General features: G+C 40.4%; 1 protein-coding gene and 1 pseudogene across 3 annotated transcripts in view; one reads left to right on the top strand and one right to left on the bottom strand.

Moving 5' to 3' along the window:
* Positions 1 to 18,976, bottom strand: part of RNF144B (ring finger protein 144B) — a 185,704-nt gene that overhangs the window by 61,107 nt on the left and 105,621 nt on the right. For 2 of the 3 annotated variants that reach the window (XM_050789558.1, XM_050789559.1), the window contains exon 2: positions 5,307 to 5,504. In XM_050789558.1, coding sequence (XP_050645515.1) covers positions 5,307 to 5,468 — 162 coding nt within the window. In that variant the 5' untranslated portion in view covers positions 5,469 to 5,504. Of the gene's footprint in view, positions 1 to 5,306; positions 5,505 to 17,376; positions 17,475 to 18,976 lie in introns of those variants that run through there. The other variant, XM_050789560.1, reaches the window with a different exon arrangement.
* LOC126954105 (uncharacterized) lies at positions 2,979 to 3,074 on the top strand (annotated as a pseudogene).

Raw genomic sequence — 18,976 nt, 5'->3', positions numbered from 1 at the left:
ATCTATTTACTGTCAAAGCAGTATTGACGCTTTTTTTCCCTGTAAGTTCTAATTCTAGATATTTGGTTTAAATATTTCAAAGCCACACTTTGAACAAATCCAAAAGAGACATTTCTCTCTATCTTAACTGCTAATCTCTGGGTATCTCAGAATACTAGTGAGGTTGTAATTACCCATATAACCACTTTTTTATTAAAGGCTAGTGAGGAAGCCAGTTAAATTATTATAGGCTTTCCCTTCTCTGAAATCTTTTTGAAGAACATAACAGCTCAGCACACTGATGGATCTTAGGAAATAAAGGTAGGTATTCTCAACGCCTCCCTCCCTCCATCTTACAGGCAAAGAAACCAAGGTCTAGAGAAGGCAAACAACTTGCCTCAAATCATACACCATCAAATGACAAAGCCTGAACTTCAGCCTGGGTCTTCTCATCTCCATATCTGCATTCTAACGCACTATGGTATACTGCAAGGGAGAAACAGAGGTGGAAACAGGAAGTGGCATTCCTTTCTCCTAGTGTAGATAACAGTTAGAACCCAGGAAAGATCCACCACGGATTCATGCTTCATTTGAGAGTTACCAAACTGTGTGTGCACATACACATTGCAAATCCTCCCAAATGGTAGATGTCTCTGCTATGGTTTGGATATGGTTTGTGTGTCCCCACCAAAATTCACATTGAAATTTGATCTCCAATGTGGTAGTGTTGGGAGGTGGGTCCTAGTTGGGGAATGGCTTGGTGCCACTCTCTGGGTAGTGACTGAGTTCGTGCTCTGCTGGGAATGAATTAGTTCTTGAGGGAATGAATTCTTAATAGTTCCTGCCAGAGTGAGTTGTTACAAAGCCAGGATGGCCTTTGGGTTTTGTCTCTTTGCACATGTCCACTTTCCCTTTGACCTTCTCTGCTGTGTTTTGACCTAGCATGAGACCCTCACCAGAAGCCAAGTAGATGCCAGCACCATGCTTCTCTAACTTCCCACCTGCAAAACTGTGAGCTAAATCAATATCTTTTCTTTATAAATTACCTAGCCTCTGTATTCTGTTATAGTAATGCAAAATGGACCAAGACAGTCTCCCAAACCAACTCTGGGCTTTTCTTAAAGGTCACCCGACAGGCCCCAAGGGAAAGAAGGGCTTGGTCTAAAATGTTTTATATTTCCTCTCACTTTTTAAACATTGGAAAATCCATTTGGCTCCAAGAAATGAATAGTAAAAGAAGTTCTAACTACCTAGAGCCAATAGAACGTAATGGAAAAAAGGCAAGAATATGGCTGGACTTTATTTTCTTTTTGCTTAGCACATCCTGTATTTAATCTGAAAGGTAAATAGGCCATGCCCAACATACCGACTCTTTTCAGGTGAAATTATCTAGGTTATAAAAACAAGCAACAACTGTGTTTTCACTATTCCTTAATTCACGGCTGACAGAAATCACTTCTAAAATAAATCAGAAGCAAATATTGTACATAAGGGAGCAAACCCACAAATTTCCATTACTTTGATAACTGACTTGTGAATTTATTTCGCTTGAATTAACATTGTGTGGCATTATCTGAAAGAACGTGTTGCAAACCCAGAAAAGGAAAGTTAGAATTGTCATATTTGGGTTATTTAAATATACAGGCAAAAGAGAAGAAGGGAGAAACAGATACTCTTTCCATGTCATTAATAGACAAACATCCCTAAGATATTTAACCTTCAAAATAGAACAAGTAATTATGCTACATCTTTTTTTCTGTAACCCCAAGACATCAACCTCTTTGGTTCTGTAATACAACTCATGTTCTATGACGTCAGTCATGCCAGTAAGAACTATGCCCCATTTTTCCTGTATATGCAGCTTCTCTTTTTTTTTTTTTTTTTTTTTTTTTTTTTTTTTTTTTGACGGAGTCTGGCTCTGTCGTCCGGGCTGGAGTGCAGTGGCCGGATCTCAGATCACTGCAAGCTCCGCCTCCCGGATTTACACCATTCTCCTGCCTCAGCCTCCCGAGTAGCTGGGACTACAGGCGCCCACCACCTCACCCGGCTAGTTTTTTGTATTTTTTAGTAGAGACGGGGTTTCACCATGTTAGCCAGGATGGTCTCGATCTCCTGACCTCGTGATCCGCCCGTCTCGGCCTCCCAAAGCTTCTCTTACTTTATATTACACTTTATTCTCCATATTAAAGCTGAGCAAATAGTCTAGCAGAAACCATCTTCACAGCTAGAACATCCTTTAACAAGAACCTAGATAATATTGATGGTTTATGTGAAACAACATCTACCACATTCCTTTCCCTGGATGTTATTTAAATCAAGAATCACCTACATGAAATAATTTAAAGCAGTGTTCTTCAGAGCATCGGTTGTGGGCAATAGGTGTTCCACTCAAAAGGGTGGCAGGGTCAAATGGAAATGCTTCACATCCTAGAAGCTAAGCAAGATTCCCCTGCTTTCCCTCTAACTACAAGATTTCACAGAGCCTCTAAAATGCAAATGTGCCTTACATCCCTCCAAGAAAGGAACAGAAGAACATTGTAGTTCCCAAGCTAATTTGACTATGGAACATTTCATTCGAGGATATCTCTGTTTCCCAGAGCTGGTGGTCTATGGAACACACTTGGGGTGGGGGCATCCATTTAAAGGCCAGGTCTCTCTAAAGATAAGGAAATAACTGATTAACATTCAATGGTCAAGTCAAATATTCCACATCTGTCCCTCTGCATACCCAGAGTATACTGCCCCCTCTTTGGAGCACTGTGAAGGATCCTAGCACCTTCATTTTACACATGAAAAATCAGAGGCCCAAAGAGATTTACCATGTGCCCAATTACACAGCTGAGTTGGGGTACAGCTGGAATTGGAGTGTGGCAATCCTGGGGGGAAAAAAAAAAAGCTAGGCTCGCAGCAAAATGGCCAGGGATGCCTCTTACAGAAGACAGAACAATGACAGAATGTTGTTAAAGCTTTATTAAATCCAAGAAACTATTCCAGTATAGATCCTTTTGTAGTTCATAAGAGTGATGATTGGTTTCCCACAGTCACGTAAGATATGCAAAACCTTGTTACACAGTAAGCACATTATCCATCTAACATGAAAAGAAAAAATACACACATTACATATACCAGTATATACCAGCATAACATCAAATCTAGCAGGAAGATCATTACATGTGGATACTCCCTGGGGCAGGGGGGTGGTTCTCAGTAAAGCCATTTTAAATATATGGTAGGCACAAGCAATTGGGAGATGTCATCCAATCCTATTTAAAAGTAGAAGTCAGTAGTATGTGGCATATTAAAAAGTTACAAATTTCTTTTTAGTCTCAAAAACACAAAACATTTGACACTGTAATATAGATGCAAAATAAAGTCTGGGAAGTGTAAGATACATTTTAAGTCATTTTTTTAAAAAGCAGAAATAAATCTCTAACCAAAAGAAAGTTAGAGTAGTATTTCAGGCGAGTCTGATTCAAATTACAATTTTACAGACGCTAAGGTAATCATACATTGCTTACTATTTTGGCAGCTCACAGGTAATAGGGTAACAGGATGCCAGGGAAAGTTAATGTTTCTAGGTGCAAAAAGATCCAAAATTGATGGATACCAAAAATATTAAGCCATTTGACTTTCTGCTTTTGAGCACTCCCTAACAATGAGGAAGTGTGAATCTAGATGACTGAATAAGCTAACGGTACTAACTCCTACCCTCAAATTGCTGAAACAGAAATGAGAAGTAGCAATGCTGTTTTGAATCAGGAACTAAAATCTATTGAAACAGTAACAGGACAGGGTTAGCTCCCTGTGAAGATGAAATACAACCTTCACCGTGTATTATTTCCCCAATGTTGACGCACACACTTAAATTCTGCACTATTAAATGTCATAGCAAAAATTGAATTCTTTTAAAACAGCAGTAACCCTCAGCAAAATATGTGCATCCTGGTTTTCACCAAATGTTGTTTCTGACTCATTTGTTTCAAGGATTAGCAAGGGTTAGAAAGTCAGAGAAATAATTGTTTTGAAGGACAGCCTTCAGAAACAAAGCAAGACCAAAGGAAACTGAAGTTACTCTCAGACAACAAGGCCATTTCCTCACTTCCTATAAAGCAACACACACTAACAACAAGAGGAAGGAGAAGCCGCACAAACATTACTCCTCAGCAAAGCCTACTTCTGACCCCCCACCTAAAACAGCAACATCCTCTCAGCCCTGAACTCCTACATAATGTTCTTGGATAGAATGTAAGCTCCTAAAAGCAAGAAACTTTGCTGGGTTTTGTTTCCTTAACTGATAAATCCCGGTGCCTAGAACCAGTCCTGGGACATAGTTCCTGCTCAATAGGTATTTGTTGATTAAATGAACAATGCTAGTCTCTGTCATCACTAAATCCTACAGGAACTCAGTCTGTTTCCTACCTTTATACCTTAACCAACCAACCTTCGAGGAAAAGCGGCAGTAAAGGTCACAAGTGTCGATACCAGGTGTCACACTAAAAGAGATAAAGCCCACTTCTGCAGGTCTATAGGGCTCTCATTAAGTGGAATAAGAAGCATTCAGCATATTGTGAAAACAGAATAAAAGAAGCTATGACAAAGTACAATTTATACCTTGTGCGTTGTAGAAGATGAACAAGTATATGAATGAAAATTCAGTACATAAATTACTACCTGACTTCTCTTATCATTTAAAATACCTGGTGAGTTTCTTATAGGTGGTAGTTAACTACAGCATGTTAATTTTTTTTTTTTTTTTTGAGACGGAGTCTCGCTCTGTCACCCAGGCTGGAGTGCACTGGTGTGATCTTGGCTCACTGCAAGCTCCGCCTCCCAGGTTCACACCATTCTCCTGCCTCAGCCTCCTGAGTAGCTGGGACTACAGGCACCCGCCACCACGCCCGGCTAATTTTTTGTGTTTTTAGTAGAGACGGGGTTTCACCGTGTTAGCCAGGATGGTCTCGATCTTCTGACCTTGTGATCCGCCCGCCTCGGCCTCCCAAAGTGCTGGGATTACAGGTGTGAGGCACCACGCCCAGCCACCATGTTAAAATTTTTCTATTCTATTGCATAGTTTGAACCTTATCAGAAACACTATTTATTCAACCAATAATTAAATTTCAAACATACATTATACTTAGCTAAAACAAGTAAACCCAGGATTTACCATTTAAGATACTATTTGGAAATAGATTCAAAGATGAAATGCTTTCCAAAGCAGGATCATATTGTAGCAAACTTTGGCTTCTCAGTAAACCACAGAAATATATCCTACTTTTATAATTTTCCCTTTGTATTTTCTCATAGTGAAAGCATCAAGGAAAACTTACAGCTGTGCAAAAGATGCACCGGCATTCCTGGAGTGTGGTCATCTTGTCCACAGACTGCTCACACAGGCAAAGTTTGCAAGTGATGAGGGGGGCCGGAGCCAGATCTCCAGGGGGATTTTCAGCAGTCATGGCGAGATAGTGGAGCCTACCAGCTGAGCCCATCAGCCTGTCTTCAGCGTTCTTCAGTCTCCTCAATCCCTATAGAAAGGTCCAAAGCAGAAAATACTATATGGATTGATAAAGCTATTGTTTAGCCAACACATCTGGAGGTCAGTTGATCAAATTCTCACCCTCAGTTATCCCGAAACTTACAGCTAATGCACTTCTGGGAACCATGGGCTAGAGAGTGGTTCACCTACCTCAGCAAGGTGTCCCTGAAGTCCTGAAATTTAAGCTGACTTCACTGTCCTGATTCATATCATATGAGCTATGGAAATTAAAAGATCACCAAGGTGGGGTGAGAATGGGGAGATGTTGGTCAAGCTTACAAAGTTTCATTTAGATGAGATGAATAAGTTCTGGGAAGCTCTCATATAACATGGTGACCAGAGTTAGTAATAATACACTGTAATGGCCGAGAGATTTTAAATGATCTCACCACACATACACAAAACAATGTGAAGTGATGATGTTCATTAGCTTGATTTAAGCATTTCACAATGTATACATATAGCAAAACATCACACTGTATACTGCAAATGTAACTTATCAATTATACCTTAATAAAGGTGGGCGGCGGGAAATATCACTATGAGCAAACGTATTTAGGAGTTGCATCACTACAATCAATTCAACAGACTCAAAAAGTACTTAAAAATAGAATGTCATTCAAAAAGTTAAACAAAGAGGTAACATATGATCCAGCAATTCCACTTCTGGGTATATATCCAAAAGAACTGAAAGCAAGGTCTCAAAGAGATATTCGTACACCCATGTTCATAGCAACATTATTCATAATAGCCAAACAGTGGAGGTGATCCAAGTGTCTATCAACAGAAGAATGAGGCTGGGCGCAGTGGCTCACGCCTGTAATCCCAACACTGTGGGAGGCTGAGGCAGGTGGATCACTTGAGGTCAAGAGTTCAAGACCAGCCTGGCCAACATGGTGAAACCTTGTCTCTACTAAAAATACAAAATTTAAAAAAATACAAAAATACAAAATTAGCCAGACACAGTGGCACATCTGTAATCCCAGCTACTCAGGAAGTTGAGGTGGGAGAATCACTTGAACCCAGGAGGCAGAGGTTGCAGTGAGTCAAGATTGTGCCACCGCCCTCCAGCCTGGGTGACAGAACGAAACTTCATCTCAAAAAATTAAAAATTAAAAAGACAGAAGAACAAACAAAATGTGGTATATATACATACATACAATGGAATAAAAGGAAATAAAATTCTGACACATGCTACAACATAGATGAACCTTGAAGACATCGCCTAACTGAAATAAACCAGACAGAAAATCAAATATTATATGATTCCACTTAAATGAGGTACCTAGAGTAGTCAAATTCTGAGAGACAAAAAGTAGAATAGAGATTATCAGGGACCAGTAGGAGGGGGAAATGAAGAGTTACTGTTTGTGGGGTTTTCCTCCTAGAGACAGGGTCTCTCTCTATTGCCCAGGCTCAAGTGCAGTGGAACAAACATAGCTCACTGCAGCCTCGAACTCCTGGGCTGACATGACCCTCCCGACTCCACCTCCCGAGTCAGGGTACGCTTCCTCACCTGGCATGTTCAATGGGTACAGAGTTTCTGCTTGAGGTGATGAAATAATTGTTTTCCTCATTTTATAGATTAATTGTGGTACTGAGAAGTTAGGTAATCTGCCAGAGTTCTCAGAGCTTGTACATGGCAGAGCAGAACACAATCCTCAACCTTCTGAGGCCACCAAGCCCAGTGCCAGATCCATTACACCAGAGCTGCCTTACGTGGATATCACATGAACAGATGAAGCAGGGAAAGAAAGGAGGAAGGGGGATAGAAAGAGGAAAAGAGTTGGAAGTCCATGACTACAGTTATCCTTAAGGTCAAAGCTGTACAGGAACAAAATTTGTCTCTACACATGGCATGACTATGGGAAAATATGTCTTTAGATGAAAAATAAAAACTGCTGGCAAAGTTCCTCTACTAGATTGTTTTTATTCTGAATCTTTAACAGAGACTAAATAATTGTGAAAATAATTTCTCTACATATTCATATTTCATATCACATCAGGAAATTTCATGTTCTGATTAAACAAAAGCAAAATCCTATAGTTCTTACTATTTTTAAAGAGTGGCCAATTCTAATAAATTCTACCATAGAAATAATTGCAAATATACCTCCCCCTACAAGAACCAAGCTCTTTTCCTCTTAATTTTCGGACAAAAGAAATTACATGTAATCATTTGCTACCTAGTCCCACAACAGCTTAAGTCTCAATAGGTAAGTACAAAAGTACTAAAACAAGTAGAGGAAAATCAAATTTGATTAGATGGAAAGAAAAAAAAATAAATGAGATATTTGCTTGTCAATCTGTCCATATTCACTTTCTTAATGTCATACCAGAAAGTCAACAATTACTAACTCTAGCAACCTGAAGCATTTAAGGTTTTTCACCTACTCCCAGCACTCAGTACCAGAAAACCTGATTCAAAATAATTAAATAGGAAGCTAACTAATGGTTAGTTTCCATGTGGAAGGCATGGTTTTTTCTCAGCAAAGGCCTGATAAAGTTCAAGACACAGCGATATTCCATTAACTACTGAGGAGCTGTCATCCAAGAGCAAATTAAATTCAAATAGACCTGCACGTCGAATTCAGGATTTTGAGTTTTTTTAAAAAACCTCTCTTTATGATAAACGTAGGGGTAAAAATGAATGACTTTACCTTTTCCTTCCTCCCAGTTCATGCTTAACAACTATCATTAGCTTGTGTCTCCAATACTCCGCGGCTCATGGCACACAGTCCCACCAACTTCCCCAACTGCTGTCTTCTCATCTCTACATTCTCAACACTGCTTCACTGCTTATGCAACCTATTCTGAATTATCTTTCTTTCAAAAGAAATCCCAAGTAAAACAACAAGAATAAACGTGGTAGTAAATGCTTCCTGAGTAGGGGAAAAGGGGTAATAACACAGGCCAGAACCACTCCACACCCCAAATGTCAAATACGCTTAGCCATTTGTATCTGGTGTGAATAGTCAATCCTGATGTTCTGACCTAGCAAGAGATCTAGGTACTCTTCAAGAAATCCAAGTATTTCTCAGTCTTACTCTATATTTTTTTTTAGAAGGAAACATTAAACAGGCCAAAGTTTTAATGTACTCTTGAAAAACAAAGACATAATTGGATACCTCTTAGAAATTAATTGGATACTCTTGAAAGACACATTGGATTCCTCTAATAATACCTCAATTATTATCCATAATTGAATACCTATAATTAGATATTTCTTAGAAATAGTCTTCTTTTGAAGGTAGAACTAAAAATTGTGGTAATCAAGACCATGTGAAACATAATTATCTCTACTATAAACAGTACGAAAGTTTTTACTCCTTAAAACTAAGGAGTTACATGCCTATAGGCTATGAAGTCAAAGTTATAAAATATACATATAATGTAAAAATATTTTTATAATAGAAAAACCTTTACATAGCAGAGATGCATTTTGTTTTTTAAGAATTCCAAGCATTCCAAACAGGCAGGACTTGTGACTCAGTGACATATAGGAAAAAAGTCACATATTTCATCTCTTTGAGATGTGAACGATTCAAAATGCTTCTTCAAAGAGTGATTTAGAGGAATAACACCAATTCCCTAAGGCAATGGCTCTCAGACATTTTTCAAGCAATAAACTTTCAGAAAAAACAAAAATCGTAGTCAAACCACCACTGTATAAAAGAGATTCAGGTAGACAAGTGCCAGCACCCAATAGTGGGTGTCTAGAGCCAGTCCCCTTGACCTTCCCCACTCAGCAGCCCCCCAGCCACCATCACAGAAGCCTAAACCTGCACCATGCACAGATTAAAAACCAAACCTTTCGTTTTTCACTTTGGGCAAAACCAACAATGAATGTTGAAAAAATGAATGAAATGCAGTGAGGACTTCATTTAAAAAAAAAGAATATCAAACAAGAAATCCTTTCACCATTGAGTCATTGCAAAATGAGCTCTTCAAGCAGTAAACAGGAGAATCCTGAAAGCCTCTCATGAATTTCCTCACACCTGAGATGCCTGTGAATGGCTCCAAGGTCTCCTTGCTTTTCTTCCTTTGTGTCATGTTAAGATTCACCAGTCTTCACAGCATGAAACCCCCAACAGCAGAGCCTCAGGAAGCTCAGGACATTTGATAACACACTCCCAGCTCCTCCTGTCCCTCCCATCAGGCCACAGCTTCACAGGGGCACAGATAATTCACATCCATTCCCCTCCAGCTTTCAAGAAAAGTCTTCACTCCAGAGAGAGGCTAACTCACTCTTACTGCCTCATACCTCACATTTCTATCAAAAATAAGAAAGTGACTTGAATTATCCACCCTACCACTTGATTTTAAAAGCTAACAATTATAATTACTTTTACAGTGATTATAGATGTGACTGTGCGTCTCACGGAGTGTCAAGAACCCCTTGTGAAAAGGATTTTGGCAGAGAATGCAAGGGGCACCCTGGAAAGAAAAGAAATCTGACAGCTGCCTTTCAAGTTTAGGCATTCTAAGGTTGGTAGCAGGTATCACTTGTTTACATAGTCCCAATCATACAACAAGACAGATTGGTTGGGCCATGTAAGGAAGGAAAGCCATTCTAAAATGTCTGAGTTTGCACTAAATTACCAGGAAAGGAGAACCAGCAGTTAGTTCTATGTGCTCTATGTGTCTCTTGCACTATAGAGTGTTCATTATTTGAGAAGCAAGTACTATCTGATAGGAAAGAATAGAAAGTCACCTTTTCCCTCATGTGTTTTCATTAGAATTGCCAAAGAAAGGAATACTTCAGCACAGGATGCACAAGGAATTTTCATATTCTGCTGGTGGCCTGAAAAAGCAATCTGCTACAAAAATGCAAATGATGGGAGAGCCAACATTCAAAGCCTTTTTTTTTTTTTTTTGGCGGGAGGGTAGGGGATGGAGTCTCGCTCTGTCGTCCACGCCAGAGTGCAGTGGCACAATCTCAGCTCACTGCAACCTCCGCCTCCCGGGTTCAACCGATTCTCCTGCCTCAGCCTTCCAAGTAGATGGGATTTCAGGTGTCCGCCACTATGCCAGGCTAATTTTTGTATTTTTAGTAGAGACGAAGTTTCACCATATTTACCAAGCTGGTCTTGAACTCCTGACCTCATGATCCGCCCACCTCAACCTCCCAAAGTGCTGGGATTACAGGTGTAAGCCACCGTGCCCAGCCATTCAAAGTATTTTTAACCAATTTAGTTTATGTCTGTTTGATTATCCAAAATTAACAGTTATTCCCTTACACAAAAAGACAGTGTAATTGGAAGGGATAATGTTTTATTAAGATACTTACCCTAATTATTATTAGGACACTTATCCCTAATTATTTTGGAATTTTTACATTATTATGCAAAAGCTTTAACATTTGGAGAAACTGCTAAAGCACAACTAATGAGACTAAGAGAAATAGAAAGCTACTAAAATGAATCAACTGGATATTACTGATGTCACAGGATATTAATGTAAATAAAAATCCAGTTGATCTGCACTGAGGTCTTAATTCCAAGCTATGCTATGAAATTCTAAGAGTTACTCAAGTACAGGGGACAAAACAGAAGAGGAGACATATGAATACTTTCAACGTGTTTATATGCCTTTGTGAGACTTGGAGTCATCGCTGTGAAGTAGCTAGAATAACAGATATGAATGCATAAATATGAAAGTGAGGTAGCAAAGGGGAAAGTTTTCAAGAAGGGTGGGTGGTGATGAAGAAAGGCTGAAGTGTTGCCTTGTAAAATGGAGACATATTCTCGGGAAGCTAATATTCTAATAAAGCAGAAAAAAAGAGCAGCAATCTAAAGGTCCCATCCTTGCCTTGTTAGGAAAGCTCTCCTCATACCAGCTAAGAACACACCAGGCAACCAGTTTCCACTCAACACAATCTGAAAATCAGCATTATGTTGATCTTGGTACTTCTGCCCAATAGAGTGGTTTAGTTAGCTAATGGTTCCTTTTCCTAACAGAAACTATTAGTGAACCCAATGGTCCTAATTGAGTCTAGTAAAGTGCTGACCATTATCAGCCATTAGCTGAAGTTCTACCCTAAATACAATCTAAATACAATGGCAGGGTGACCTGCTGGCTGGTAGCAGTAGCAAAAGCAATGAAGGAAGCGAGGGTTTATGATAGACCTCCTTTGTGGTCAGTGTTGTAGCTCTACTCTCTGCTTGTATCACCAACCACCTAACTGGTCATTCAAGGACAAGATGAACCATCCTTTCAATCACAAAAACAGTTCTAATGTATGCCCTGAGAGGACCTGAACAAATGAAAACATAGGCTTCCCCTCTCGTAGTCAGGGAACTGCAATTACTCAAATATATTGTATATCTATTAATTACTTTTTTTTTTTTTGAGATGGAGTCTCACTCTGTCTCCAAGCTGGAGTGCAGTGGTGTGATCTTGGCTCACTGCAAGTTCCGCCTCCTGGTTTCACACCATTCTCCTGCCTCAGCCTCCTAAGTAGCTGGGACTACAGGCGCCCGCCACCACGCCCAGCTAATTTTTTGTATTTTTTAGTAGAGACGGGTTTTCACCGTGTTAGCCAGGATGGTCTCTATCTCCTGACCTCATGATCTGCCCTTTTTAAAAGAATAATGCTGAAACCCAATGAGTACATACATGGTATCACACATGAGATAAGTTGTCATTATTTGAAAAAATAGATTAGAAAATATCCTCGAGCATAAGCAAACCCAGGAAATATTTAGGTCTTAGACGTAAGAAAGTAAATATTCACCTATTCAGGCTCTGTGAAGTGGCAGTATTGTATTGCTGTGCCTCCTGTAGTAGGGAAGAGGACTTCTGATTTCTCTACACTGTTTCATGGCTTAAAGTGCTCCAAAACCACTTTAGTCTACAATTCCTTACTTTTAACATCGTCATCTCAACAGTTTCTAGGATGGCAATGAGATCACAACTTTATAACTTGGAGACTATTACCTTCTAAAAATGGAACTGACATGCAAATATAGCCCTATTAACCTTTTTGTAGGTTTAAAAAAAAAGCAGGTACTTCATCAGGAAGGAGAAGCATCTTAAGGTATTAGCAAGAACTGTTTTCTGAACAGTGCCTTTGCTTCTTGAAATTAGGTTATGAATGAAGTCTGTTACAACTAATTTAGTGAGATCTAATATTTTTTCCCACAAAATATATATTGGTGCTGATATCCAAGCATGGCCAACGATGTACATGACGTCGTGATAAGCTAACTCCAGAAGACAGAACATCTGGCACATCTAGTTTTTGTTTTTGTTTTGTTTTGTTTTGAGACGTAGTCTCGCTCTGTCGCCCAGAGCTGCAGTGCAGTGGCGCTATCTCAGTTTGCTGCAAGCTCTGCCTCCCGGGTTCACGCCATTCTCCTGCTTCAGCCTCCCGAGTAGCTGAGACCACAGGTGCCTGCCACCACACCTGGCTTGATTTTTTGTATTTCTTTTTTTATTAGAGATGGGGTTTCACTGTGTCAGCCAGGATGGTCTTGATCTACTGACCTCGTGATCTGCCTGCCTCAGCCTCCCAAAGTGCTGAGATTTCAGGCGTGAGCCACTGAGCCTGGCCCTTGGCACATCGAGTTTTAACATTTGCAAAATGCTGTTCCTTTTTTTTTTTTTTTTTTTTGGAGACGGAGTCTGACTGTGTCCCCCAGGCTGGAGTGCAGCCGCGAGATCTCAGCTCACTGCAAGCTCCGCCTCCTGGGTTCATGCCATTCTCCTGCCTCAGCCTCCCAAGTAGCTGAGACTACAGGTGACCTTCACAACGCCTGGCTAATTTTTTGTATTTTTAGTAGAGACGGGGTTTCACCGTGTTAGCCAGGATGGTCTTGATCTCCTGACCTTGCGATCCGCCCACCTCAGCCTCCCAAAGTGCTGGGATTACAGGTGTGAGCCACCGCACCTGGCTCCTTTTTCTTAAAAGCACATTTCTTCTTTCCTTCTTTCCATGTTCTCATTACACTACAGGGTAAGGCCCAAGAGGCAGAAATCCAAATCCAGTTTTCCAAACAATATAAACTTATCAAAGAAGGTAGGAGTGAATATGAGAATAATAGCTCAATGATATTTTTGGCATGGCAACTTTGCATTCATCATGATAGCTACCTCTTCAATATCACCACTGTGCCTTGCCCACTCCTGTTTTAATCAGTGGTTCCCTGCCTCCCACAATTATTCACACAGCCCTGCTAAATAATTCTCTTCCTTCTGCCTGGCATAACAACAAAGCTCAGAAGCAGGAAGGAATGCCACTTAAAGGCAGGTCAGACAATGATGTAATTAACCGATCAAGGAGAAGTGGTATTTCAAAGAGCCTTACAGAGCAAGACCCAGGCTGATTTCTTGGGTCAGGACATTACCAGAAAACCGGAGCCGCTAAAGCACGAATATCTAAATCAAAATTTTTTTTCAAATGAATAAAAGCATGTGCCAATATTACCCCCTCCTGTGAAAGTTAAAAGTTTCATATAGAAATTTTAATTAGAAACAAATTGGAAACCAGTTTGGAAGAGGAATCTTCATCCCACCTGAGCAAAGTGCAGGTGTAGAATTTTGTATGTCCTTGCCAATTAATTTCCTATAATAGGAATTTATCATGAAGGAAACAAAGTCAACACACAAAGTTAGGTGCTAGGGATGTAAAGGACGTAAAGGTGATTACACCCAGCTCCTACTTATTAAGAGTCAACTAGTTGAGGAGGTTTTCAATAGAGGATTTCATATAATCATATGCAGGAGAATGTGTGGGTTTAAGGTTTCAGCCACAAGTCCAACAGAGAGAAATGAATTGTCTTGTTCCATCTTCCCAAGAAAAACAAAGAAGTTGATGAAGGGCTGGGACTCAAACTCGTGACTTCAAAAGATTTAAAAAACAATGGGACATGGCTTTCAAAGTATGCTCTTAATAAATACTATAAACCATGTGATCAGAAGTATCTCCAGCTATGAATAAGAAAAGTGTATTTCACTTAGATTGTTGTGTTTTGCATTCAAGAAAGAGATCTGATCATAGATGAGAAGCTCCTTATTCCATGTTGCAGAAGCATTGGTCATTTTTACTCATTTAATACATAGTTATCCATTTTTTAATAACCATTACGATATGATGCATTGGGTTCCAAAGTACTCACCGACTAGGTAAATAGCAAATGCCAAAGTTAACGAAACTAAAACTTTAGTCCAAGACCTCCCACATATACCTAAAGGTAAAAAATATGAATTAAAATATTTATATAAATTAACTTAGGTGTCATATACCTCTTTGGCTGCTTAATGGTCAAATGGTCAAGGTGACACTACCAAGAAAATTAAGATGATTGAGGTGACAAACATCAGAGTACTTTTTATAATCTGGCAAAGCAACGTGAATTAAGAACTACCACTCTAGACCCAAGTCACTTCTGAGCTTATAAGAATTTCTTCAGGACACAGACCACATCTTAGCCATCTTTATATCTCAGCATCTAACATGGCACCTAGCAAATCACAGTCACTCAGTAGTAGAGTGGATAATTTTTCTGATTGTACGTGGAGGAGATAAAATATTAAAGGCCTGGTTCTCATCTGTATTCACTTCCAGAAATTCGCAAGCTGAAAATATTGACCATTTGTTGTAGGCAAGGAGCTTCTATAAATTAAGGTAGGCACCTCTGAAAGAAATGTTTCAGTACTTAGGGGCAATGGCCACAGATACCTATTCCCCAAAGCCCAAGTGAAAAGCATGACTTGTCTGGCAGCTTGGCCCTTTTCCCACACCCAAAATAATCAGTTGCACAAAGTAGGCTTAGTCCCAAAACTGCTCGGACTTTGTTCCTTCACTAACATCTGGGTTCAGCATGATTCCTGACCTCTATCTCAAACTGGAGATTTCAAACACTAAGAATTTCACTCACCAAGAAAATAATGTCATAGTCAAGGCCAGGGGAAACAAAGAAGCCAGGATTAGCAGAAATACTTCAGAGAAAGGATTCTGACATACATATAAATGTTTCTAAATGTCTAAAATATTGAAATGACTTTTCAAGAAGGAAATTTGAAGTGCACCTCCTCAGATGAAAAATATTCATACTACTGAAGAGAAAGATGTTTTTCAGGAAGTTAAATGGTCATACCAGGCAGATAAAATAAGCTTTTTCTTCCCAGAGAGAGCATACTTTTCTCTCTGCTGTAGAGTTTGGCTCCGAAAACCTGGTTCACAATCTGAGACCCAAAAACTGATTATTTTAAAAAGACATGTCTTAAGCTGACCTAGTTTGGAAGCCTGAATGCCTTTAAATTGCCAATGAACTGAAACCATTCATGAGAATGGGGCTTTTGAATGCTGAGAATGTTCTTTGGGGCTCAGCACAAAGATATTTGGCATAGATGACTGTAAATATTTGTAAAACTCTGGGTAAATGGGCAGGATTTGACCACACTCAAGCCCTACTTCCAGCACAGTAGTGTAGGAGAAAGTTATCTAGGGCGATTGGTTTGGGGTTTTGGGGGGTTTTTCTGGTTGAGTTTTGTTTGTTTTAAATAAAAAGCCAAGCAACCCAATTCTACTACTCAACATCTTTTTCACATTCACTATACATGTTTACCTTTTTTTGAATCATCAAGATCATTAATTAGTCAGAGACTACTTTTGAAACTGAGGTTTTACCCTTTCCCACTTTTCTAAGTTTATGCCCACTACAAAAATCAAAAATAAAATAAAAATGCTAGTCAAAGGTGTGCAAGGGCAGAGTAGGAGTTGTATGAAACCATGACCTTGGATTTCATAATACGATTATCTACAAGTGGCTTTGTGGATCTGCTATAGGTTTTTCTCCCCCTCAAGATAGTTTCAGAAGTATTTAAGGCACTGCTACCCATGAAAAGGACCCAGGTTGTGAAGGAAAGATAAACTAAGGGAAGGAGGGACTCACAGAGGCAGTAGATGTGAAAGGGACCAAGAGGCTCATTTCAGTGAAAGCTGCGGCAGACAGATACTCTAATTAGCCAGCAACTCAGTTAGGACTGGCTAGGTTCCTTTTGCCTCTTACCCACACCCTAAAAACTGAGTCATCCCAAAGTTCATTTATTTTGCTTCTGGGCAAAGACACCCCCTAATCTGCTTCTTCAGAAATGTTACATACATTGTCATTTAATTTATACCTCTCAATGTTCAAATAAACGTCCAGAAATGCCAAATCGGAAGAGCAGAGATAGTCCTGTTGAGAACCTCAGAGCTAATGTTTTGATAAGATACATGTGGCAGAAAGCAATACGAAACTGACAGTCTGTTATGGGAACATGAAGAAAGAACGTTTCCCCGAGAAGGGAATTAATTTCTGGGAAATCTTTATGTGAAGAGTATATATGCCTGAGGAGTAGACTTACAGCAGGATCCTTGAAACTCATGAGAAAAACAAAATATGTTGTAGAAAGAATAAGTAAAAGATACCTTTTCCCCGTAGAAACGACAATCAGTTCGATTTTAACTTAAATTTGAGAATGGCTCTTGTAGAATCAAGAGTTTCACTGTTTAATCAGCAATTACCTGATAAAATAAGCACTATAATGCATAATCCGAGATTATGCCAACTTTTGGTCTCCCCTTAAGACCTAGGGAGAGGTCTGGTCTAATCTTGGATTCTATAATACATTCTATTATAGAAACTGTTTTATTAGAAATGAAACTACTTTCCTTTAACAAAGGCATTTTTCTTTTAAGTTAACAGGTGTTTAAGGCATTCAGAATGAATTCAGTTCTGTATGGTTTGAGCACTAGAGACAGAAAATCGAAAAATCATGGTGTCACAGATAGTCTCCTGTCCTTTTCCCTTAGTCCAGCAATACCATTTCGGTCTTGCAACGCCTGTAGCCTTTAAAAAGCTCGCTAAACCTACCTGGCAGGAGACCTGCGTTCCTCCGCCGCCGGGCTTCTCAGTAGCCTCCCTCGAGCTCACCGCCAGTCCGGGCTGCTGGCACACTGGACAGGAGGAGCTCTTTCATTCTCTCCGTCTTTCCTCCGCGCTCTGCGGCTGACGGCTTTACACTTTGCAAGACTGCAACAGGACTCGCACTCCCAGACCTACGGGTCGGGAGGAGGCGGAGTCCCCGACTGCCTCCAAGTCTTGACTGGCAGCTGCGATGCCCGGGAACATTGCAGCGCGAGCATGGGGCACAGCTCGCCAGCAGCAGCGGTAGCAGCGCGTTTATTTATACAGGAAGCTCAGGCGCCGCACTTCCTACTTCCCATCTGGGTCGTACTTCAGCTGCAGGTGATGGCCTTAACCCTATCCCAACCCGGGCGCGCTGCACCGGCTCTACTACTTGTCAGGACCTGTCTCTTGTTCTCCGGAGACCGCTATTGCAGGAATTCAGAGCAGCGGGTGCAGGCAGCTGCCCCTAGCGCCCTTCTCCTGCCCAGACAGGGACAGCTCACCTCCTGGCCTTCAGCGCCTGCTACCTCTCTGTCTGTACATATCCTCACAGGCCACCTTTCTTTATTTTCTCCCTCCTTCTCAGCTCTTTAAATCTCTTTCTTCTACTTCTAACAGCCCAGACCTGCCTTCCCACATGGCAGACAACTGTTTTATAGAAACACTTCCTATGCACATCTCATCAAAAAACAGCTTGTATCTGACTGGTCCTTTTGCATCTAATGATGAAATTAGAATACCTGTGAATCAAATCAGGAATAATCTTAGTTTACCTCATAAAATACAGACACTTCTTGATGAAACAATGATTTCACTTGAAGTGCTTTGTAACTTAACTGGTGGTACCCTCAATTAAACAGAAATGTAACAAAATAATCTAGAAGCTGTGAGGTATTATGAAGTGCTTCCTTGCTCCAAAACCTTGGACATTTCATTTGTGTGACCTTCATAATGAATCGCATACCTACTCACTAAGATCAAAATCACCTAAGTCTGCTGAGCATTGCCATTTAGGAATGTCGCTCTGACACAGGAATCTGTGTTCACTCTGCAACCCCTCTCTACTTTTGCAACCACTGTCAGGAATGTGCTTCCTAAAAGGAAAGGACTCACAGGCCCTTTGTGGAAAGGATCTGTGTGCGCCAACGGGCACCATTCCAAACGACACAAGCAAACACTGCTTCTCAGCCCTCCAAGTTGAAGAAAACCTCTAGGTCAAAGCGAAGGGCTGAAGAACACAGTGTATCTACATGTGCCATGCTAGGACAGGCAGGAGGACCAGCTCACCAGTCAGGGAGGAAGAGAAAAAGGACAGGGGCAATAAGATGGTAAGAGAACCCACAGTAGGGTATTTGAGCTTGAAAAGTCTTCCTAGCTATTTTAGCAAATAATCTGATTTTAAAGATAAGTAAATTGGGCTGGGCATGGTGGCTCACGTCTGTAATCCCAACACTTTGGGAGGTCAAGGCGGGCAGATCATCTGGGATCAGGAGTTCAAGACCAGCCTGGCCAACATGGTGAAACCCCGTCTCTACTAAAAATACAAAAAATTAGCCGGACGCCT

The sequence above is a fragment of the Macaca thibetana genome, chromosome 4, assembly GCF_024542745.1.
Source record: "Macaca thibetana thibetana isolate TM-01 chromosome 4, ASM2454274v1, whole genome shotgun sequence".
Lineage (NCBI taxonomy): Eukaryota > Metazoa > Chordata > Mammalia > Primates > Cercopithecidae > Macaca > Macaca thibetana.
Note: the sequence above shows the minus strand (reverse complement) of the source record. Positions and strands in the feature narration are given on the sequence as shown.